Source organism: Vanellus vanellus (assembly GCF_965231255.1).
Source record: "Vanellus vanellus genome assembly, chromosome: 26".
Taxonomy (NCBI): domain Eukaryota; kingdom Metazoa; phylum Chordata; class Aves; order Charadriiformes; family Charadriidae; genus Vanellus; species Vanellus vanellus.
The window spans coordinates 6235670-6259764 of NC_138931.1; the positions used below are offsets into that span (position 1 = coordinate 6235670).

Here is a 24095-nt window from a genome sequence, read left to right on the forward strand (position 1 = left end):
CCCCCCTCCGAGGGCCCCCCACGTCTCTGCCCCACAGGGCCCCTCTTCCCCAGCACCTCCCGCCCCGCAGGGCCCTCTCCGGCCCCTCACCCTGCGCAGTCGCCCCTGTCCGCTCCATCTTCTCCTCAGCGCGGCGGCCGCCGCCACCGCTGCCGCTGCCGCTGCCGCTGCCGCCGCCGCCGCCGCCAACCGCCGCGCCGCGCTCATTGGCCACTTCAAATTCACCAATGGAGAGCGGGAAAGCACCGGCTCCGCGCGGGGCGGGCGGGAGAGAAGAGTCGTGATTGGCTAGAGGAGGGCTGGGGGCGGTGACAACACCTCCTCGCCGACCCTTCCACTCACAGGGGGCGGGGCGGGGCGGGGCGGGGCGGGGCGGGGCGGGGCGGGGCGGGGCGGGGCCTGGGGCAGGGCTCGCTGTGAGCAGGGGCGGGGCGGGGGCGGGGCGAGGGGGGACACGGCACCAGCGGCTGCCCCGGCAATTAGACCCGATTACCATCAATTAGCGTGCGGTGGGGCAGCGTGGCACGAGGCGTGGCACGAGGCATGGCACGGCACGGCACACCATGCCATACAATGTCACACCATGCCATGCAATGTAACACCATGCCATGCTATGGCGTGTCGTGGCAGACCATGTCCCACCATGCCAGATCATGCCATGCCATGCCTTAGCATGCCAGGCCACACCATGCCATGCCAAACCATGCCACCTGACATCATGCCATGTCATGCCATGCCCTGTCATGGTGTGCCATGCCATGCCACACCATGCCACACCATGCCATGCCAAACCATGCCACATGATATTATGCCATGCCACTCCATGCCACACCATGCCGTGCCATGTCACAGCTTGCCATATCACACTATGCCACACCATGCTATGCAATACCATGCCAGGCCATGTCATGGCATATGACACCATGCCATGCCAGACCATGCCATGCCACACCACACTGTGCCACATCATGCCATGCCACACAATGCCACACCATGCCATATCACGCTACGCCAGACCATGCTACACCATGCCGTGCCAGGTCATGTCACGACATGCCAGGCCATGTCACGCCACACCACACCACAGCACACCATGCCATGAGATGCCACGCCGTGTCAGGCCATGTCACACCATGCCATGTGATGCCGTGCCACGCTGCACAATGTCATGCCATGCTGTGTCCCACCACACCATGCCTCAGTGGTGTGTGGTGACAGTGGCTGGGGCAGAGGTGGCAGCCCTGGGTGGCTGTGGGTGACCCCCACCCCTGGGACGCCCACCCCAGCCACCCCTCCAGCTGCGGGGTGGGCACAGGCATGGGATGGCCCCAGGTCTGTTGTGGTCCCTTGGTTTTGGGGTGGTCCCAGGACTGTGGGGCCACTCCCTCCCCCCGGGGCTCTGCACCCAGGCCTGGAGAGCCCCCGAAAGTAAATGAAACAGCTGGATTTTCCCAACCACAAACCACCCCTGCATCATTTATCCCTGTGAGAGAAACGAGCTGAGTGATGCCATCCTGGGAAACCTTTTATTTCCACCTTCATCGCCAATACCCCCATTCCCAATAACAAAATCATAATATTTCCATTAAAACGTATATAAGTTAAAAGCAAGGGGTGGACACAATAAATAAGTACAAAAGCAGTGGACCGACGCAATAAATAAGTAAAAATTGGGGTGACTCGGGCCCATGGGGCCCAGAGCTGCTATTTCACCTGAAATAGATGGGGAGGATGGGGGTCTCAGCTTGGGGGGGTTGTACTCGGTACATACGGCCTGAAAACCAGCAACTGCCGGTTGGGTTGGGTTGGGCGTGGGGGCTCCTCAGTGCCCGCTCAGCTTGTAGGTGGCAATGTGGACCTGGTCGGGCCGGTTGGTGATGCCGACGGGCTGGCGGGGCTGCAGGGAGGTGCAGATGAACCAGCCTGGGAAGGCGGCCGACTCAAAGCGGGTGGTCCCCTCGGCCGGGCTGTCCAGGCGGTAGAAGATGAAGCGGGTCAGCTCCAAGCTCTCGATGTCCCTCCTGACATCAGCTTCCTACAACCAAGGGGTTAAAATGGGGTTTAGGGAGGGATGGAGCCCCCTGCCCTATGGGGGGTTGAGTGAGTGGGACCCCCAACTCACCTCCAGCTGCAGCACAGGCTCAGCACCGCTCATCACACACGACATGTAGAGTTGGTAGCCCTTGATGCCCAATGCCACCGGCATCCGCCCAGTGCCCAGGCCACCTTTCGATGACTGGGGACGGTACAGAGCGATGTTGAGTTTCACTGCAGAGAGAAGAGATGGGTTAACGGGTGGTCCTGGGGCTGTGCAGTGGCTCCTGGGTGGTTGGGGACAAGGACATTGGGTTGGGACTGTGTCGCCTCACCTTTACGCCCGGCAGAGGGTCCCTGCAGGTGCAGGGCCACCAGCTGGGTGGGCGACTCCAGCACAAAGCACTTGTGGTCGATGTCAAAGATGTCAAAGGACTGGGAGCGGGTGTAGCGGTAGACGGGCGCCCCGGTATAGCTGCTCTCAATCTGCTGGAAGGAGACGGGCTCTGCGGGGAGGGAGATAGTCAGGACAATGATGCACCCGGGTCCAAGAGCATCCCCCAAGAGCACCCCCCGGCTGGGGTGACAGCCCCAACGCCATGCCCCCATACCGAAAATATCATCCAGGAAGCCCCCAAGGTCACTGTCAGCAAAGTCCTTGTGTGCCGGCTGCTTCAGGAGCTTGGTCACGGCCACCACAAGGACAGCAGCCTGGCGAAAGGTCCTGGTAGGGTGTCCCTTGGTCACTGTCACCTGGATGTCCACCCCGGGTGATGCCACCTCCAAGTCCAAGCGAGGTTTCTGGGGAGGGAAGGGGATGTGGGGTGAGAGCCCGGCTTCCCCATCATGGCAGTCCCAGGGCTGTTCCCACCACCCCAGCGTTACCTTCTGCAGGCAGAGGCAGTCAGGGCCATAAAATGTCTCCTCGTTCAGGCTGGAAGGAAAGAAGAGATGGTGAAGCCAGGGACAACATGGCACCAGGGCAGCATTGTGTCCCCAGTATCTCCACCCGGCACAGCCATGCTTACCTGCTGCTCTCCAGTGTGTCCAAATCTGGGACAAATGCCATCTTTGCTGCTGACTGTGAAAACCTGGGCAGAGACCTGCTGGTACCTGTTGAGTGCTGCTGCGCTTGGCTGCCTGCTCCTGCCTGTCCTGCCGACAGCGTCACTTGGGTGCTCTCTGAGCCCAGCGTCGGCGCAGCGGGTTTTCAAGAGCTGCTGGAAGGAAGCGCCGTCAGAGCGGGATTTCCACCTTTCGCAATGCCTGGTTTACCCAGTTCCTCTGGCGAAACTGGGAGGGCTGGGCAGCTGGCTGCCCCCGAGCAGTGCCGTGTGGCTGAGCGAGTGGGCCGTGCATGGGGCAGAGCAGAGGGGATGCTCTGGGGTTGGTGTGTGGGGCAGAGCAGGGGCGATGCCCTGGGATCACTGTGTGGGGTTGGTGCTCACATGCTGGCCTTCAGTGGCCAGGCTGACCCATCATGGACTGCCCCATCCCCATCCCATTCCCCATCCCCATCCGGCCCAGGCCGCAATGACGCCCATCCTCGTCAGTGCCGGACACTACGGCAGCCCCGGAAGGTGCTGGTGGCGCAAGTGCTGCTGCTCCACCATTTCCCCACAACTTCCTCCTGCAATGTCCAAGTCCATGGCACCGTGGCCGGCAGGGCCCCCTCTGTCACCCCTCCTTGTCCCCACCGCCCCAATACCCCCTCGGTCCCTCATGCCCACCCGCGCTGCACTGGGGACATGGCCTTCGAGGACACTCCTTGTCACCACCCCACAGCTGGCAGGACGCCCTGAGTCCATCTGGGGTGCCGGCGGTTGCGCCATGCCGGCTGGGCCGGGGATGTGCGTGGCTGGGCTTGCGTGGCCGCCGGCTGTCGTGGTGTTTTCCTGGCACTTGTTTCACTTCCTGAAAGCGCTGGCGGCTCCTCGGCTTGAGGCGGCCGCTGCCGTGACTCAGCCAGCAGGAAATCACCAGCACCCCCAAAACTCCCCAGGGGGCTCCTGTGCCTGTCCCCCATGCAGGGGTGAGGCCTGCTGGCTGTCACCCACGCCTGAGGTCCTCCAGGCCATGAGGTCCACCAAACCAGGGGGTCATCCACACCATGGTGTGGACATGGTGGGTGTCCCTAGGCTGTGGTGAGATCCCTAGGCCATGGCAGAAGTTCCCACGGTGGGGGTCCCCAGGCCATGGTAGAAGTCCTCAAGCCATGGCGGAGGTCCCCAGGCTGTGGTGGAGGTCCCCAGGCCAGGGGGGAGGTCCCCAGGCCAGGGGGGAGGTCCCCAAGCCACAGTGAGTGTCCCTAGGCTGTGGCAGGGGTTCCCAGGGCACAGCAGGCATCCCCATGCAACGGTGCAGTCCCCAGGCTGTGGCGGAGGTCCTCAGGCCATGGTGAGGGTCCCAGGTGATGGTAGAGGTCGCCAGGTCACAGAAGGGGTCCCCAGGCTGTGGCGGAGGTCCTCAGGCCATGGTGAGGGTCCCCAGGTGATGGTAGACATCATCAGGTCATAGAAGGGGTCCCCAGGCTGTGAGGAGGTCCCAGGCCATGGCGAGGTACCCAGACAATGGCAGGGTCCCCAGGCCATCGCAGGGTCCCTAGATGATGGCAGGGTGCCAAGGCCATGGTGAGGTTCCCCAGCCCATGGTGGGTCCCAAGGCCATGGCGGGGTCCCCAGGCCACAGCGGGGTCCCCAGACCATGGTGAGGGTCCCCAGGCCACAGTGGGGTCCCCAGATGATGTCGGGGTCCCCAGGCCGTGGGGCTGAGGCTTGAGGAGAAGGCCGCCCGGGGTTACCATAGCGACCGCCAGCCCCGGTCGCCACCGCCCAAGCCCCGCCCCTCCGCTTGGCCCCGCCCCTGGAGGGTCCGCGCGCGGAGGCAGTGGCGCAGGCGCCTTGAGGGGGGCGTGGCGGCAGAGCGTTGGGGGGTGTGGCGACGCGGTGACGCAGGCGTGCGGGGCGGGGCGGCGCGGGGCGGGCGCGGCAGGCCGGCGCTTGGGGCCGCTGTCAGAGCTGGGACTAGCAGCGAGGCGGACGGAGGGGCCGGTGGGTACCGCGGCCGGGCCGTGTTGTGTTGTGCCGTGCTGGGGCCGGGGCCGGGGCCGGGGGGGCGGCGGCGGCGGCGGCGGCGGCCCGCCGGGCTGAGGGTAGGGGAAGGGGAAGGGGGGCGCGGCCGCTCCCCGGTGTCCTTGGCGCCGCCGCCCGGGCGCCTCAGGGCGGGGGGCGGGACCGCGGTTAGAAGGACAGCCCGGCACGGCCAATGGGAAAGCGGCGCGGCGCCTGGCGGCGCTGCTATAGGCAGGGCGGGGGCGCGCGCGGGTGTTGTGGGGCGGCCCCCCTCAGCCCCCCCCCCCCCCCCCCCCCCCCCTCCCCGTTTCCACCCCGCCGTTAATCTGTGGTGAATATTCCTGTTATTTGACCTTTGGGTGAAATTTGGGCCGTGGTCTGGGCCGGCGCCTCTCCTGAGCCTCTCCTCAGCCGTCACCGCCTCCCTGTGCGCTGGGTGCCCGTGTCACCCCCGCACCGGCCATCCCGGCTCTGCTGCCGCACCGGCTCCCGCGCTTTCAAGGAAGCCAACTCTCTCTGGAAGAGGCCCTCAAAGACCGGCTGGTTCCGCTCGTTTTGGGGCAAAGCCTGGCGTTAATACCCCTGTTTTCCAGAGAGGTCATCAGGACACTGCTGAGCGGCAGCACCGAAACCGGACACTCAGCGCCGGAGACACTGCCAACGCTTTCGTCCTAAAGCTTTTTTTTTTCCTGCTGCGTGCATGCCTGTGCGCTGACACCCGGTTCAGTCGGCTCTCTGAAATATCTGCCTGTGTTTTGCTGCTTAAATCTTAGGAGGGTAAGCTGGGGAAACATCCAGTGCTGCCACACTCGCTGTCCTGCACCTGCCTGCCTTTTCTCGCCTGTTTGATTGCAGGCAGAAGTGAACAAGCAGGGTGGAAAGCACAAGTGGTCCTCCCTTCTTCCCCCGGGGAAATCTGTAAAATGCTTTGGCTGAATTAGAGTGATCCCAGATCTTCCTCAGGCTATTTGGACCAAAATCTTGTGTTTTGTGGTGGGAAGCATAGCTGCTGCTGTGCTGAGTAGCCTAAACTAGATTCAGCAAGGCAAATCTGGAAGCCTGGCTGGTGAAACGTTGGTAACAAAGGTGTATTTTTTTTTCTCCAGTCTGCTGCAAAACTTCATTTTAATCGTGGTGAATGCATGATAGCTGCTTTGACATTGGGCTGCTGCTCCTTAAACTGGTTGGGGATATGGAAACAGTCCAGTTGGGTCCCCTCCAACCTCGGGTCCTGCTCTTGCAGGAGGAACTGGGTAGAAAGGGCAGCTCCAAGAAGAGCTGGCTCCAAATGCCAGCGCTTCCCATGGGATGATCTTGCTCCAGCACTTTCCCTTGGGCTGTGACTATTGGTCAGATGTGTGTAATGAGGAGCATGGTTAACCCCAGGCCTCCCTGCGCCCCACTAAGAGCTGTGAGGTGGAGATTGCTTCGGGACCTCTGAGAAGGTCCCATGCTGGCTTGGGGTTGCTTTTCTGGGTTCTCTGGGCAGGGGAGAGCCCCTCTCTGGGTCTTTCGATGGTGTTGGCCTCCTTGGGTCTGAACTTTTAAGGAGAAGCAATGAATTGGTCTGTCCTGGAGCCCACATCCAAAGTGCTTTGCACCACTGTACCTCTACTTTGAGAGGGGTCTTCCCCATAGGCAGTTTCTTCCCAGCTTTGTCCTGGAGCACGTAACACAAACTGGTGAGAAGAAAACCTTGGCCAAGCAGGGTGGTCGCAGGGTAAGTAACAGCAAAAATCAAAGCCAAGACCTTCTACCTGGGAGACAGAGCGACAGAAAAAACTTCCACACTGGGTCGATGTGATGAGAGCTGTCCTTCTTCAGCTCTCACAGACCTGGAGGAGCGCGCCCCGCTAGACTCGGTCAGCTCGATGTGAAGGAAGACATGATATTCAGCATTAAAATCCATCTGGTAACAAGTTTTTTTCCAGCAGCCTTCTGGGCACTGTGCTTTGAAGTACTTTTCTTCAAACTCGTACGATGCCCCTACAAATGGGAGGTTGAAGGGCCAAAGTGTCCAACTCCTGCTGGAATCTGAGTTTCACAGAGAGGATTTTCCTGTTTAAAATAAAAAAGAGGAATCTCAGAGGAAGAATCGAGAGATCAAAAGAAGTCAAACAATATTATGGATTTTTTGTTGGAAAAGGAGTAGATGTTGTTGGCTAGGAACTAAAGAGGAAAGCACCGGGGGAACCTGATGCCTTATACTGTTAATCCAGGCTTCATTTCACCATCAAACATGCCTTATTTTGTATGAAGGTGCCGATATAAAAAGGTGCGGGTGGCTTTGATGTGCAGCAACTTGTTTGAGGCCAGTGTTGGGTACCCTGCTGAGCAAATCTGCTTTTCACCGATGTGTCAGGGGAGATGATGCTGCTGTGCCGGCAGGGACAGGGGAGGCAGACCTTGCCGTGCTAAACGTCTTGAGCAGAAGCTGCATTTCCCAGCCATTGGGGGCTCGGCTGTGGGACGGGGTGGACAGATTGATCTAAATTAAAAACTGATCCTGAGTTCAGTTCTCTGTGCTTGGTGCTTGCAGGGGATGGAAGGGGAGTGGTCTCTGCTCAGTGCTCTCCCACAATAATTTCTAACCCAGTTTTCCTTTCTCTCCCAACAGGAGCTTGCGTGAGACGACAGGACAAACATGCTTAACTTAAGGACTTGTGCAGCAAAGCTGAGGCCGTTGACGGCCTCACAGACTGTAAAGACAATTTCCCAACACAGGCCGGCAGTACCCAGGACGTTTCAACAAATCAGGTGCTACAGCGCACCAGTGGCTGCCGAGCCTTTTTTGAGTGGGACTAGTTCAAACTACGTGGAGGAAATGTATTATGCTTGGCTGGAAAATCCCAAAAGTGTACATAAGGTAAGGAGCAACCTCACCAGGATATCGCCTTCGCTTCTTTCTCTGTCTGTCTGATCAGGGGGTTCAGGTAAGTGCACATGTCTGAAGGAGGATCGAATTCAGCTGGAGGGGCTTGATGGTTGTGGATGGTCCTTCTGCCTCGCTTTGCCCAAAAGAAACGTCAGTGATTCCTTGAGCAAGAGCCAAGAGGACCTTCTCTGTTCAAAAGGGACGCCGTCGGCTTGTGGGACATGGGCAGCATCCTGCATCACAAGTGGATACAAGGAATGGCTTCTTCTGGGAGTCCACTTTTAACGAGCTCACGATGCTTTATTTTTTTCCAGCTCTGATGGCTCATCTGAAGGGATTGTTCTGGAGTGGAGGATGGGGTGGGAGGCAGGGAGGGTATTCTCTGCATCCTGACTGTTTTTCTTTTTGCTTCAGGCACGGGTGGTGTTACGTGTTGGGGTAGACAGGCCGTAGCTAAGCTTGACTCTGAGCTTGTGTGCATAAAGCCAGACTGCTGATCTGCAGCCTGGGGAGGGGGACTGGGTCTGGTGGCCAGAGGGATTCCCACCAGCTGCGCCTGAACTTAAAACTGGGAAATTGACCTGACTGTGGGCAATATACACAGAGCTCTGTCTTGATCTCTATTACTGAAGCTCCTCCGGCGAGGAGAAGGCCAGGTCTTTAATGTAGAGTCCAGCAGGTGAGGGCTCAGCTGGGAAGAGGATTTCTGAAACCCACCTGCATTTTTTCCCCATCCCCAATATTTCACAAGGAAAATGTTCCTCTAGTGACTAAGCCTTGGCATTACCCAGAGGATTTTTAAGACAGTTTCATACCCGTCCTGATGTAAAGCAGGGATTTTCTTTACTCAGTAGCACGTGAGCAGTCTGCAAACCAGGACGTGATGGTTAAATTGAGCAGTCAAGGGTGAATAAGAAATCTCATGCCCCAACACATGCATCAGTGTTGAGTGTGTGTTTTCCATGGCACTGATCCCATGCATCCAAAATGCACAGCCTCTAGGGTGCTGTAAAGGTTTTATGGTAAGATCAAAGCCAGATTTTCACAAGCAGTGTTGACTTTATGCTTCTTTCGAGGCAAACGGGTAGCTGAGCCAAGCAATACAGACTCGGAAAACACAAAGTATGTTGGTTTGGGTTGGGCCCTTTGTCAAATAGTGACTTGAAAGCTACCCAAGCATGTGCACGTGGTGCAACCCAGTCCTTCAGAGGCAGGATATTGAATTAAAAGCCATGAATGTAAATGCTGTAGTCTAATTTGAAAACGAGTGAGTGTTACACCACATTTGTCCCAGCTACAGGCACAGTTATGTCTTTGGCAAGGGATCTTCACAGTTTGATACCAGCTCTTTGATTTACAGACCTTGCTCAGTCTTGAATGTCACTCTGAGCAGATGTGAGAGTAATCATCAAGACTAACAGGGGCAGCAGGCTGGGAAGTGTGTTTAGGTCCTGAGACCAGACCTCTGGATCTCTTCTGGCCTTGTCTGCTGTTTAATGTAGCCCCTGGAGCTTCATCAGCTCATCTGCAGGTAGGCAGTGCATACAGTGCCCTCATGCACGCTTGGCTGAAGAAAATGGGGGAGAATTTAGGTCAGAAGGAGCCTCTGGAGCCTCTGCCCTGGCATGGCCAGCTTGGAGGTGGCATCCAGCTTGGAGGTGGTTTCCAGCTTCGTGGCTAGACTAGGTCACTTGGGGCCTTGTGCGGTCAGATTTTGAGCAGATTTTTGGAGGGTGGAGCTTGCACCACCACTCCAGTCCCCCAGTCCAATGTTTATGGTGAAGAATTGCAAGTGTGTATCAGTCACCCCTGGAAATCAGTGTCCCTCGAAGTACTTCTAAGTGCTTAGTGAGCAGTGCAGGAGGTGACGTGAGCGTGGCTGGGGATGGTTTGTGGCAGTAGGAAAATAAGTGTGAAATGAAATGGGGTCTTATCATTGCCAGGAAGCAAACCCGAGTAATGTAATGATATCTGAGGTTTGGCACGGACTTTGTTGTTGGTCCCTGATGCTCTTGATCAGGTGACGCACTTGACTTGTCTCTCCTGGGTGGATCCCACCTCATTCCAGTGACCGAGATCCATTCCCAGCTCCTAGCTTTGCCCCTTTCTCCTCTCTGCACTTTTTTGTGGCTCACCCTGTCCCCACTGGGTCACCAAGCTGCTGCAGTGGGATCAGGGTTGTGGCCTTCCTTGGTCTCGCCTTGCAAGCAGTCCCCGTCAGCCTGTGTCCCCTCTGCTGTGACACTGAAGCAGCAGTGGAGTGTGCCACCCCCGTCCCTGATAAGAGTTGGCCTCCATCCTGTTAGACGTAGGGTCAGATCTGAAGGTGGAGTTCCCAAAAAAAGCTGGGCGGTCACATGGACCCAGCTGCGGCTTATCTGTTCCCTCCACAGAGCAGAGGCCAGCTGTGTCTCACTGCTGCTTTTTGGTGGTGAGGGAGAGACCTTCAGCCAGGGAAGAGCTGGGCTTTCTTTGCTGTTGTCGCTGAAGACCTACGACACGTCCAGGCTGTATGTCCGTCCCAGCTGAGCAAAATCAATTCACTTCCTCTGTGGAGACACTGGTGGTTTAAACTGTAGAATGTACTTACATGTTTGGTTAGAGTAGGGAATTTTTTTTTTTTTTAATGCAATTTTAAGCTTGCTTCAGGTCAGGCAGCTGGAGAACTTTGACTGCAGGTAGATGATACCTGCAGTCATACATCTGCGACAAGTCTAGCCTTCCTGTGTTCACGTTGAAGTAGTGTAAAGGGATACAGCTCTCCCTGTATATATATACATCAGTCTTTAACATGAACTTCTTAATATGCCAGCGTTTTGATTTTTGTACTGAAAGTGGTTTTGTGACCACAATGTGTGTAGACCACGCTGTGTAAGCCCAGCTTTGCTGACATGATGGCAGGAGCCAGCAGCCTTCAGCAAGGCCAGAGGTGCCTTTGCTGCATCCTTTGCAGTCATGCTCACAAATAGGACCCCAGTCTGAATTTGGCAGGAGTCTTGCTTGGGAGTCGGAAACATTTGGGTTTCATCCCCCATCTTCAAAAGCGAGCACTGCAGAGAATTGAAAGTCCTTGTTTATGTTGATAAGGCACAAGGCAATGTGCAGAGGATGAACTGATCAATTGCTGCTTGACTCCCTACTCTCAGCTGTAAGTTTGGTTCAGGCTCCTCTTCCAGCCTTAAGCTCTGAATGTTCCTCCTCTTCTCCCTGCCGAGGCAGGAGGTGCTGCCTGGCTTGCCGACTGTGCAGAGCAGGTCTGGTTGGTGCTTTCTGTCCCCTGGAGCCTGTGGCATGAGAAGGAGCAAGAACACAGCCTGAGCTGGAGGTAGAGACAGTGTCTCCCTTGTGCACCTCCCAGCCTGGAGCAGCCCCAGCCCAATTTGAGGTGCCCTGCAGCAGGTGGGAGATGTCACCCCTGTCCCCTTCCTGTGTGCACCTGATCTCTGAGCTGGATTTGTGGCAGAGGCTGGGACCCATAGCCTTCTCCAGGAACTGAGTCTGATAAACAAAGTGAAAGATGCTGGTTTCAGTTGATGAGCTGTTTTGGGGCTGTTCTCAGCAGAAAAACCTGTGGTGAGCTCTGTTCTCAGAGCTGAGCTCAAAATCCCTCTAAAGCCTGAACTATCCAGGCTTGCTGCAGTCAGTTGCCTCTCCCATCCTGCTTTGCTGGCACACAAGCAGTGGCACAGAGGAGCACCGGGAAAGCCGTTCTGGGCCAATGCCTTGTGCTGTGGTCGTGGTGGGGTGCGCGGCTGTGGGACAGTCACAGCAGGGACCTGGGGTTGGGAGCATTTAGCGTGCTGAGACCTGGGGGCTGCTTGCTCACTGAAGAGCGGGGAGATACCAGCTTTGAGCCCTCTTGGTAAAAATGAGGTGAATCTGACCTCTTTTATACCCTATATATATATTATACCCTATCTCTATATATAGGGTATAAGAGTTGGAGGAAGGCTCTAAGGGCTGCTGTGGGCATGGAGAGGGTCAGAGGGGAATAACCTGATGAGCTTTATTATTGCTGTTACCTTCGGCAAGTGCTGGATTAAGGCAAAGTCCCCCTTCCTGCAATAAAGCAGGATAACGCTGATGACGCTGTTCAGCCTCTCCCACTGGATACGTGAGTTCCAGAAGCACCTCCGTGGGTCTCCAGAAACCCCAGGGCTGGCCCTTGAATACCCTCGAATTCGAAACCATATCAGCAACTTGAAAGCTGACGTTTTTATAGCTCTTATCAGGGCCACAGCCTTCACTGGGGGCAAAGCCTGCAGTCAGGTAGCCTGAAATACTCTGTAATTAGGTTGGGCAATAAAGCATTTAGTAAAAGTGCCTGAGCTGACCCAGCTGGTGCCACACCTTGTTTGGAGAGATTAAAATTAACTTTTTCTTTCAGAACAGAAGCAAATTGCATCTCCAGGAGGTTAATAGTGTTGAACGTCAGAAGAGAGGTCATAAAGGCAACACCTCTGCCTCCTGGCTCTGTCCCTGTCCCCCAGCACCGCTGCCAGCCTCCTCCTGGGTCTAGCAGATGCTCCCTTTTTCTTGCCTGTCTTTATTTTCCAGTACATTAAACAACCTTAAGCCACTGAGCAAAGCGTCCAGCCAGGTTCCTCCCTGAGGGCACAAAGCCTAATCCCAGCGTGCTTGTTCTTTCCGCTCCCAGGAGCTGATGGCTTCTGGGGCACCCGTGAACTCCGTGAGCCTGGGGAAGGGGCTTGGGCTGCTCTCACCAGTGGCTTGGAGTAAGGATTGTACAAAAAGCAGCTCTCACTCTTTTTCTGCTGAGATTTCCTTTAGCAGACAACAATCAGAACAGGGGTGGGTGTTTTCTGTCTTTGTTTTCTGTCTTTGTTTTTTGGGGTTTTTTTGTTGGTTTTTTTTTCATTTTTCCTTTGGGGGAACTATTGTTTATCAGTTACGGTGCCAAATTGTTCCAAATTTTATTTATGTTCCTTCAGCATGACTTGTTTCTAAATTTAATCACCTTGTGCAGCCGTGTGATGGGGTGTCTGGGTAAATCTGGGCTGGAAATAGCTTCCTGGGGCATGTGATGGGCACTGCAGCCAGAGGAGCTCCAGGGAAAGGGGAGAGCTGGTGCTCTTCTGGCAAAGGTCAGGTCCCCTCCACCCTGCTACCAGGGTGCAAAAGCTGCTTTTTCTGCCCCAAACCACCACTGGAGCTGCTTTCATGTCTCTTTTCAACTTGATTTGGGCAGAGCTTCACCCATCTCTGCATCACTGAGGTTGGGTTTGGTGCTTTCTGCAGACATGAGGTTTAGGGACATGCAGGGTGCTGAGTGCTGGGTCAGTGGAGAGACCCTTGGGGCTGAAACCAGCATGCGAAACCGATGGGATTTGTTTGCTCTAACTGGTGCCTTGGGTACGTGCAGGCAGGCAGATGCTGTTCCACCTCGCCCTTGTCCTTTGCTATCATTCAGTGGCACGTGGGAAGTGGGCAGGGGTGAGAGTGTGATGAGAAGACGTGGCTTGGACTTAGCTCTGCTGGTCTCTCCTTCCCCCGGTCTATCCGTGCCTCTCCAAGTAGACAGATTAACTTGAGTTTTGCCTGGGAAACTTCTGGTCTCTTCAGGCAGTGCTGGATAAGTACCACAAAGTTACACCAAGTCTGTTGAAATGTGCTTTTTGTTTTTTTCCTTTGTTTTCTTAACACCTAGAAATGCCCATCTACAGAGGGGAACAGGAGCAGAGGTGATATCTGCCTCGCTAAGGGCATGGGAGAGCTGGTATGGGAGTAGCCACATAGTTGGTGTTGCTGAAAGGATGGGGAAAAATTGGAGGGGATAGAAAAAGAAAAAAGCCATTGCTATTTGAGCACTGGACAACACAGCTTACGCTGGGACTTGGGTCTCAGGCCATTTAGACCACAGAAAAGAGGAAGAAGTTGATTACAGGGCAAAAATATTTTTCAAGAAATACTGTGGGTATTTAGAGGGCAGTGTCCTGCCCTGGAGAGAGGGAAACAAGAGCCTGAAGACCAGTCTGGGGCTCATTGCTCAGAGTAGTGGTTTTGAGAGGTGAGCTGGGTGAGAGCTGTCACCGGTGTCCTGTCCTGGGTGCTGCTGCTGGGGGGGGGTGGGGTGGGGGCTCTGAGAACAGTCTCATGCGAAAAGAAACAATCCAGATGGATGGGAAGCTGGATAGTGGTGTAACTGGAACAGTGGGAAAGCTTTAGTGCTCTCCTGTCCAACGCAGGTGGGTGCCTTTGGCAGCCGCTGTGTGGGGCTGAGGTGTGTGGGGGAGGAGGCAGCTCTGCCCCTGGGGGATTTTACTCCCTGCTGTGGCAATAGATCCGAGATGCCAGTAAGCTCTAGTGAGGAGGTGTTTGGGTGGCGGGTAATGACCTTGTTGCCTCTCTTCTTTCCCTTTTCCTAGTCATGGGACATCTTCTTTCGCAATGCCAATGCCGGAGCTGCTCCAGGCACCGCTTACCAAAGCCCCCCTCCACTGAGTACCAGCCTTTCCACGCTGTCCCAAGCCCAGTTCCTGGTTCAAGCACAGCCCAACGTAGATAAACTGGTGGAGGACCATCTCGCAGTGCAATCTCTCATCAGGGCATATCAGGTAAGGAGATGGGCTTTTCGCCGAGGGGGAGTGTCCCCTCTGTAGAGGGGCATGCAGTGGCCAAGGTGGGCTGTGGTTAGTGCAGCTGATGCACGTGTTTTGCATGGAGAGCATGCAGGATGCGTGCTGGGCTGCCTGTTTTTTAACAGGAGCTGCTGATCTGTTGGGGCAGAAGCTCAGCTGATGCTTTGCTGGACAATAGGAAGATTAAAGCTATTGTCACCCAAACAGAGCAATTACGGTGGCAGGGAGGGGGAGGTCTTCTCTAAGCGGTGTGGTTTGCTGGCTGCTGGAGTGAGGCTCCTGTGCTGTGGGCTCCTGCCATGCTCAGCAGTGGTGTGGGACACCCATCCTGTTTCTCCCATTTTGCTGAGAAAACTTCTGAGGTCCTAAAATAAAAGCTCAGGAAACATTTCCTTGCAATTTGCGACCAGGAAGAGGGCTGTGGTGCTGCTGGGCTGCAACTCAGACTGGTGCTGCCAAAGTCAGCCTGTTGGGAGAAACAAGGAAGGAAACATCCTCTGGCTAGGGGTTGGCCAGCCAATATTTTAACTCAAGAGAACATTTAAATGTATTTCTAGATCTGTGTCATCCTTTCACCCTTGGTTGCACTCTGGTTTGTGAAGTGTGGGGGCTTTAATTTGGGCTGTAGTGTGAAGTTAACAAACCCAGCTGCTGTGGAGGTGTGACCATGGTCTTTTCCCCTATTCCTGCAAAGAAGCAGCTGTTGCAGGTTGTGTTCCTGCTCAGATATGGGGAAAATCCACTGTACAAGGCCACAGGTTGAGGCAAGAACTGCAGCACTGGGCAAGTCCAAAGGTCTGCCCAGCCTTGGCCCTGCTCTCTGGCTTGAAGGCTCCTGTCCTGCCCACCTCCACAGCCAAGGTGCCAACATGAATGCTGGGGCCCTGCCCTGCTTTTCTTTAAGAAGAGGAAGTGGGGACATGTTTGTGAGGGCTTGTGTCTTCCCTCGTTACTGATTTCATGGGAGATGACCACCTGGCCAGCTCTCTCCAGCTCATGTGGATCCTGGCGAGCTGTTTCTAAAGGCCGTGCAGCTCTCGCTGGTGGAACAAGCAGGCAGGCGCCAAGTTCAAACAAGTGGTGACTGATGTAGTTGGAGGCAGCAGCTCCAAGTCAGTGATTTGAACACAACATCCACAACATCTTCTGCATTCCCGTCACTTCCTCAGTCTCGGAATGGCAGCACTGGGAGGTCATTGCTCTCAGACGTATTTTTTTAAGCTGTGTGCAGTGAGAAATCTACCTCCCTTCCTACCCCAGTGTCACTGTAGGGCTGTAGCTGCAGTGGGGTGTCCAGGTGGAGAAGTTCAGCACAGTGTACGGAGGTACAAAAGAGTAGGAAGGCAGGAGGAAACCTTGCCTGTGATGGGTAACCTACTTAAAACACCAGGCAATTAATTGCTTAATTGGATCGAGCTGGATTGTCCCTGTAATTATAGGTGAGCAGTGACCCTCCACTGCTGTGGCATTAGCGATGGCTTCTTAATTGTAGCTGTGGTTGCATCTCCAAGTCATTATTTCTTTTTGAATCATAGAATGCTTTGAAGCATAGAATGCTAAAGATCGTCTCATTCCACCCCCCTGCCCTGGGCAGGGACACCTCCCACCAGCCCAGGTTGCTCCAAACGCTGTCCAACCTGGCCTTGAACACCTCCAGGGATGGGGCAGACACAGCTTCTCTGGGCAACCTGCGCCAGGGGCTCACCGCTCTCAAAGCAAAGAATTTCTTCCTCATATCTCATCTAAATCTCCCCTCTTTCAGTTTAGAACGGTTACCCCTCATCCTGTGGTTCTGCTCCCTGATCAAGAGTCCCTTCCCAGCTTTCCTGGAGCCCCTTTAGGGACTGGAAGGGGCTCTAAGGTATCCCCGGAGCCTTCTCTTCTCCAGGCTGAACCCCCCCAACTCTCCCAGCCTGTCCTCCCAGCAGAGGGGCTCCAGCCCTTGCAGCATCTCTGGGGCCCCCGCTGGCCCCGCTCCAACATCTCCGTGTCCTTCTGCTGTGGGGACCCCCCGAGCTGGAGGCAGCACTGCAGGGGGGTCTCCCCAGAGCAGAGCGGAGCAGAGGGGCAGAATCCCCTCCCTCGCCCTGCTGGCCACGCTGCTGGGGATGTAGCCCAGCATGTGGTTGGCTTTCTGGGCTGCCAGTGCACATTTCCAGGTCATGTTGAGCTTCTCATCCACCAACACCCCCAAGTCCTTCTCCTCAGGGCTATTCTCAATCGATTCTCTGCCCAGCCTGGATTTGTGCTTGGAATTACCCCGACCCACATGCAGGACCTTGCACTTGGCCTTGTTGAACTTCATGAGGTTTGCATGGGCCCACCTCTCAAACCTGTCCAGGTCCCTCTGGATGGCATCCCTTTCCTTCAACATGTCAACAGCTCCACACAACTTGGTGTCGTTGGCAAACTTGCTGAGGGTGTACTTGATCCCACTGTCCATCTTGCCGGTGAAGATGTTAAACAGCACCAGTCCCAGTACTAACCTTTGAGGAATGCCGCTTGTCACTGGTCACCACTTGGACACTGAGCCGTTGACCGCAACTCTGAGTGTGGCCATCGAGCCAAGTTCCTTATCTACTGAGTGGTCCATCCATCAAATCCACGTCTGTCCAACTTAGAGACAAGGATGTCATGTGGTACAGCTTCGCGCAAGTCCAGGTAGTTGCCATCAGTTTCTCTTTCCTTACAATGCTGTAACCCCCTCGTAGAAGGCCACCAAATTTGTCAGACATGATTTGCCCTCAGTGAAGCCATGTTGGCTGTCACCACCCACCTCTCTGTTTTCCATGTGCCTTAGCAGAGTTTCCAGGAGGATCTGCTCCATGATCTTGCCAGGCACAGAGACTGACCAGCCTGTAGTTCTCCAGGTCTTCCTTTTTTCCCTTTTTAAAAATGGGGTTATGTTTCCCCTTTTCCAGTCAGTGGGAACTTCACCAGACTGCCATGACTTCTCAAATATGATGGATAGTGGCTTGGCAACTTTATTCACCAGTTCCCTCAGGATCCGCGGATGAGTCTCATCAGGTCCAATGGACTTGTGTACCTTCAGGTTCCTTAGATGGTCTTGAACGTGGTCTTCTATGGTGGGTGTTACCTCATTGTCCCAGTCCCTGCCTTTGGATTCTGTGAATTGGGTGGCACGGCTAGAGCACTTGCCAGTGAAGACCAAGGCAAAAAAGTTGCCGAGTACCTCAGCCTTCTCCATGTCGCTTGCAGGCAGGTCTCCTGTTTTGCTCATCAGGGGATTACATCCTGTGTTCCTGGAGAAACCCCTTTTGTTATTTTTCACGTCCCTAGCCAAGTTCAGCTCAAGCTGTGCCTTGGCTTTCCTGATCCCCTCCCTGCACTCCCAGGCTGTATCCCTATCATCTCCCCAGGATGTGTATCCCTGTCTCCACTGCCTATGCATTTTGGTTTTGTGTTTGGGTTTGGCTGAGGTCTTGACGTAGCCAAGCTGGCTGCCTGCCTCACCTGCCCGATTTCTTGCACGCTGGGACTGAGAGCTCGTGCACCCTGAGAAAAATGTCTTTAAATATCTCTCAGCTCTCATTCACTCCTTTGCCTCTGAGGGCAGTTTGCCAAGGGATCCCATGCACTAGCACCCTCAACAGCCAAAACAGCTTGCGTTGCACATGGACAATAACAAGCAGCATGGCTCCTATGGGGGAAAAGACCTCCTCGCTTCCACGCTGACTTGGGGATTTGCTGTGGACCTGCGAACTGCTGAGTTGACCTCAAGGCCATCAGACGCCCTCAGCTCAAAGACATTTGCCATACAAAGTGGCTTCCTGGTCCTGCTGAGAGTGTCCTGGTTGTTGGGAACAGCATGGTGAGCTTGTGTCCTGCCGACTGCTAAATGATGGGCTAGCCCCTGCACTTTGTTGCAAGACGGACAAGCAAATTATTCCCAGACAAAGCTGGCCCAGAAGAAGAGCTTTCCGTGTGGCCACCAGTGCTTGGGCACGTTGTTGTCTGGCCCTGCAGAGAGCGTGGAGGGGGATCAGTGCTTTCTTAGCAGTTTGCCTTAATGTCAGTGGCTGATTTGAGGCTCTTTGGTTGGTAAAACCACAAAAATCCGTTCCTAAAATCCCCTTAGGATACTCTGAATAGGAATGCTTTTCTGGTAAATAAGGTCAGATCAGTATGTCTGGTTTGTACAAGAGGTTTAGTAATCCCCTCGTATATGAATGATTTTTCTAACTGGCAACAGATTTGATGGCCGGGAGTATCATTTTCACAGCATAAAGAAGGCACTGCACCCCGTACCGTGGCAGTAGTCTTTCCTGCTCTGCTCCCAGCATAGCTGAGCCTGAAGCTTCAAGAGCAGGAGCTGTGAAGAAATAAACTGTGGCTTGCCAATTGGAGAGTGCTGGCCACTGAGATGAATTGACTTTGCCCAGCGAGATGTGGTGGGGTCCTCCTGTGAAGGTGAAAAGCTCCTCATTACCTCTGTGGCTCCTGATGCAGATTCAAACCCAGCGTGGTGACTCCTGGCCTGACTGCCGCTGCTGGGAGCAGTCAAGGCTCTCTTGGTGCCAAAACTCTTTGGTATTTCTGCACCTGCCCCTTCCCAGAAGAGTGCTCCAAGTGCTGCTGTAGGCTCCTCTCTGCAAAACAATGCTGTGAGCTGCTGACCTCTAATAACACAGACAGGCAGATGTTCCCCAGACAAGTTCTTCGGCCTTTCAGATGCTACTGCTGCTAGTTGGCAATGCTTGTTTTCTCTGCTACGTTGGCAGGAGAGCACCTAGATCTGCCAAAATGTGGAAAGTTGCCTCTTCATTTGCTATGATGCTTAGGAATAAACCGTTGGTATGGAGTTACTGCATCCATAGAGAGGAGGTGCTTAGGTTGGACAGCAGGTGGGAGGCCCTCGGACCTCAATTCTGGAAGGTCTCTGCTGTGAAGATCACCTTCCCCCTACCCACCCCGCTTCAGCCTGGCTTCAGGCAGAGCAGAGTGGTCCTTGCAGCTGGTGGCACTCGTAGCTACATGCTATAGCTGAAAGTAAACTCAACTTCTCCAGGCTTTAGCTGCAGCCAGAAATTGGGGTGGCTCTGCAGAAAATGTGAAGAGGGAAACTGTGCATAACTTGTTTTTTTTTCTGCTTTTTTTTTAAGGAATGTCTCTTCAATTAACTTGTTTTAATGACTGATCTGTGTTGTTGCTTCCAGGTCAGGGGTCATCACATTGCAAAGCTTGATCCTCTCGGCATTAGTTGTGTAAATTTTGATGATGCACCAGTAACTGTTTCTCCAAACGTCGGTGAGAATTACTCTGCAAATTAATTCTAATGTAATTTAACTTTTTTACCCCTCCCCTCTTTTGTTTTTCTCCCTTTCCCCTCTCCCTCTTGGTACCTGTTCTCCTTTCCATTCCTGGCCCATTTCATAGATTCGAGGGCATCACGTAGCACAACTCGACCCACTGGGCATCTTGGATGCAGATCTGGACTCCTCCCTTCCAGCCGATATTATCACATCCACAGACAAACTGGGTGAGGGCTTTGAGAGCAGTTAGTGCTGCATTGCTTGAGCTCCTCTCTCTTTCACGGCTTTGTAGGTAGATTGCTTCACCAGTAAGGGGGGAAAGGTCTTAAGTTTCCTTAGTAATGATCACTCTAAATTTATAGTCGACCGGCCGCCGCGGAGCAGTTCTGCCCCCCTCTGGCTGTCACGGCGAATGGGTCTTGTGCCAAAACCCTATTGCTCGGCTCATGTTTCTCCTCCAACTGGTGCCAATTAATTATGTAATTGAACTTGCTCATCCAGGGGAGAGCAATTGGAGAATCTTCTGGAAATGCAAAGCAGAGAGGTTTCGTGTTGGTGTGAGCTGGAGGTCTGTTCCCTGAGCTCCTCTTGCTGCTCTTGGGGACCCTGAGAGCTGGGCGGAATGGGCTGGTTTCATCTCTGCGGGGCTGAGAAGCGCCTCTTGGCATGCCACTGCAACAATGCCCTCCCCTCCTTTGCTCCCAGCTTGCCACAGCATCTGTAAATCTCTTAATTGCCCCCTTTTTCCAAGGCTGAGCTATTAGTCCCTGTCGGTGATCATAACAAGGAAGCTTTGGGATGCGTTCCCATCCAAGTAGAGAGGTGGAAATCCCAATGCTTTCGAGTGAAAAATGCATGAGTGTTGCAGAGAAGTGTGTGTGGTGCCTAGGAATTGAAATCCTAATCTGAAAGTGCTTAAACTCAGCGCCACTCGATGTGCTTTAGATTTGATCTCCATAGTACGCTGCCATTCTTCTAGCTAGAATGAGGTCGCAGCGCTGAGCTCTTTCACCTTGCTGGTGCTTTCCAAGGGTTGTTACCCTGGCACTACAAGCGCTCGAGAGGCATGCTTCTAACTTAGAGTAGAGCAGCAGTGATGATTACTAACCTTGCACAACTGAAACAGCCGATCAGAGCGTACGGTGCATGTAAACGATCTTGATTCCTTGTTCAGCTGCCAGCACAGGGACACCAGCCCTGGACCTGCTGGACCTTCATGCAAGATTACGCGTACTGGGAGTGGCAGGGAAGGATTAGGTTTTGGGTGTCCCAGCTCACTGGATGATGGAGAATCCATTTCATCCCAAGGTCTGGACTTCTGACATGCTTGTCTGGAGGACCAAGCCCTGGCTGTGCCTCAGGAGCCAGCTGGATCTGGGTTGGAGCAAGCCCTGTGCCTGGGAAGTTTTGATGGGAAGAGGCGGGATTATGGGCATGAGTACAGGTGCAGGAGAGGACACAAGTGCTTGTGGTGGGCCCTGCAAGGGGAGCAGGGAGACTTTTTTAGGTGACTTCGAAGTCACTCATAGTGGCTGGGGAGAGGAAAGGGCGAGGAGAGCCTTTTCTAGCTCGGGGTTTTGAACTCTGCTGTGGTTACCAGTGCCTTTTGAGGGAGAGCAGCAGAGGAGAGCCCTGAAGCGCTGTGCCTGGTGGACATGTTTCCCTTTTGAGAGGAGAGAAGGGTCTGCATGAAACCCAGAGCTGATGGCTTCAAGTGGTTGCAGTGACTGCTCTCCCTCATGAGAAAAGGGAGCTGGGTGTGGGGAGCAGAGTTACCATGCTGCTCAGTAAGTCATAGGCTCACAGAGTGGTTTGGGTTGGAAGGGACCTTCAGGGGTCACATAGTCCAACCGCCCCGCCAGCAGCAGGGACACCTTCCACTAGACCAAATTGCTCAAAGCCCCTCCAACCAGACTTTGAATACTTCTAATGATGGGGCATCCACAGCTTCTCTGGAACACCTGTGCCAGCGTCTCACCACCTTCACCGTAAAACAGGTCTTCCTTACGTCCAATCTAAACCGACCCTCTTTCACCTTAAACCCCCTCGCCCCTTCTCCTGTCACTACAGGCCCTGGTAAAAAGTCTCTCTGCACCTTTCTTATCAGTCCCCTTTAAGTACTGAAAGGCCGCAGTAAGGTCTCCCCAGAGCCTCCTCTTGTCCAGGCTGACCACCCCCAACTCTCTCAGCCTTTCTGCACAGGAGAGCTGTTCCAGCCCTGGGATCATTTTCATGGCCTCCTCTGGACCCGCTCTACAGGTCCGTGTCTTTCTTGCGCTGGGGACCTCAGAGCAGGACACAGGGCTCCAAGTGAGGTGTCAGGAGAATGGAGTAGAGGGGCAGAATCCCTTCCCTCAACCTGCTGGCCGTACTTCTTTGGATGCAGCCCAGGATATGTTTGGATTTCTGGGCTGCCAGCGCACAATGTCAGCTCATGTCCAATTTTTCATCTACCAACATCCATCCCCCGGTCTGTGCTGGTACTGGGTACTGCCCTGACCCTTGCACTTGGCCTTGTTGAACTTCATGAACTTCACGAACTTCACACAGGACCACTCCTCCAGCCTTCCCAGGTCCCTCTGGATGGCACCCCTTCCCTCCAGTGTATCAACTGCACCACTCAGCTTGGTGTCACCGGCAGCCTGGCTGAGGGTGCCTTCGATCCCACTATCCATGCCATTGATGAAAATATCAAACCATATTGGTCCCAGTATGGACCCTAGAGGGATACTGCTCCTTCCTGGTTTCCACTTTGTCAGTGAACTTGTGGGACTGCTTCAGTGGGGAAAATCAGTTCAGAGTGCTTTTCTTTGACCGTGTGGTTCCTCTGAAGCAAGGTGTGCTTTAGCAGCGTCCTTGCTTCAGAGGAAGAAGAGCCCAAAGCGATCCAAGAAGTCTTCCCTTGGAGCCCCAGCTGCAGAGCTGGGCTGACAGCATCATCACAGCTGTAACAGAATTTGGGTGATGCAGTATAAGCTCCATTTTTCCTGCTCCCCCAGGGTGAGCGGTCACGAGCTCAGCAGCGTGACCCAGCCTGGCTCACTGTGGTGGAAAGTGTTCAGGCATGGCTGGTCTGTAGGCATCGGCTGGAAGAGAATGTCAGCCCATGATCTCCATGTCTGAGCCCGGCATTAAGTTAAATTTCTGTTTCTTTGTGGCTTTTGTATTAAGATATCTGTCATTGTGGTTCCTGGTGTTGATTTAATTACCAGGAATCCATAGGAAATAACGAGTCCAGGGAACAGGCTGTGCTGGTATCAGCCTCTAGCTCGTGCTGGGGTTGTGTCCTGTGGTAGGACCCCAGACTCAAATGGCTGTGACTAATCGGAGGAGGCTTTAGTATAAATAATACTTACAGCAAGATAATAAGTAGACTTTCCCTGGTATCCTCATCCTGGAAAACCTCATCTGGTTGATCTTAAAATACAACTTGGTGATCATAGCTTGCAAATAGTGCTCAGCAAGAGGGGAGGGGAGCAGAGCTGGTGCAGAGCGTGGGCAGAACTCTGGCTGAGCCTAAGATTGGGTGTTGCCTGCTTGTGGCAGAGAAAGCCAATTTCTAAGCAGATCCTGCTGGCTTTTTTTCGATTTGAAAGAGTATTTCTTAACACTTGACAGAGCAGTTAATAACAGAAGTGGTTTTGAAACTTGGAAACAATCTTGTTTCCTCTTTCTGAGCAGTGAAATCCTTAAAGGTCAGCTTTTGTGGTGCGAGCTCTGCTGCCAGTAGCTTAAACTGTGGCCGGACAGTGCTGTGATTCAAAGAAGTTGCATGGTTAATCTTGGAAATTGATCTTTCTTCTCAATTGCCTTTTGTTTAGCAACTGGTTTGTGTCTGGTTTGGAAGCTCTCTTTGGATTAAGCAGTGTAAGCTTTGGAGAAAATGTAAGGGGAGGAAAGCCCGCCTGGGGGTACTTGGTCTGATGAGCGGTGGTGCTGGAGCCACCAAATTCCTCTTTCTGTTGTCTTTTCTTTTCAAAAACCAAAATAATGTCATCCTGGTCTTCTACTGCAGCTGATCTAGCATGGTAAGTGGTGTAAAACAAGGACAAGATGACCACAGAACTTGATGTGACCTGTACAAGGAAATAATACTTTAGCACACTGAAGTCCAGGTGGTGCATGGAAGGCGGTGTGTGTCTGAGCATCTGTCTGTCTGTCTGTCTCTCTGTGGAAGGCAGCTGTTCCTGTCTCTTGCCCAGGGGAATTGATGGAAATTGTCTTCCAGCTTGGGAAAAGCCAG

At 54.0% G+C, this 24095-nt stretch overlaps 2 protein-coding genes across 4 annotated transcripts in view; one reads left to right on the forward strand and one right to left on the reverse strand.

The window, feature by feature from the left end:
• Nucleotides 1-1504: 1504 nt before the first annotated feature.
• LOC309681776 (interleukin-1 receptor antagonist protein-like) lies at nt 1505-3199 on the reverse strand. 3 transcript variants are annotated; one of them, XM_082495728.1, is made up of 6 exons: nt 3063-3199; nt 2920-2968; nt 2646-2835; nt 2370-2540; nt 2123-2268; nt 1505-2035 (listed from the first exon to the last, which is right to left on the reverse strand). In XM_082495728.1, the coding sequence occupies exons 1-6, from the start codon at nt 3101-3103 to the stop codon at nt 1823-1825; spliced, it is 810 nt and encodes a 269-aa protein (XP_082351854.1). In that variant the 5' UTR covers nt 3104-3199; the 3' UTR covers nt 1505-1822. The 3 variants fall into 3 exon arrangements, with proteins under 3 accessions (XP_082351854.1, XP_082351853.1, XP_082351852.1); XM_082495727.1 differs by having other exon boundaries at nt 2646-2968; XM_082495726.1 differs by having other exon boundaries at nt 2370-2968.
• Nucleotides 3200-4994: 1795 nt separating this feature from the next.
• OGDH (oxoglutarate dehydrogenase) overlaps nt 4995-24095 on the forward strand; it is a 33989-nt gene continuing 14888 nt past the window's right edge. The window contains exons 1-4 of the mRNA XM_082495805.1: nt 4995-5084; nt 7723-7971; nt 14367-14555; nt 19977-20079. Coding sequence (XP_082351931.1) covers nt 7750-7971; nt 14367-14555; nt 19977-20079 — 514 coding nt within the window. The 5' untranslated portion in view covers nt 4995-5084; nt 7723-7749. The remainder of the gene's footprint in view (nt 5085-7722; nt 7972-14366; nt 14556-19976; nt 20080-24095) is intronic.

Coding starts and splice junctions, on each gene's coding strand:
- LOC309681776 (XM_082495726.1), bottom strand. CDS start 3,103: ATGGCATTTGTCCCAGATTTGGACACACTGGAGAGCAGCAG. Junction 2,969..3,062: donor GACACACTGGAGAGCAGCAG/GTAAGCATGGCT, acceptor CTTTCCTTCCAG/CCTGAACGAGGAGACATTTT. Junction 2,269..2,369: donor ACCCTCTGCCGGGCGTAAAG/GTGAGGCGACAC, acceptor TTCTCTCTGCAG/TGAAACTCAACATCGCTCTG.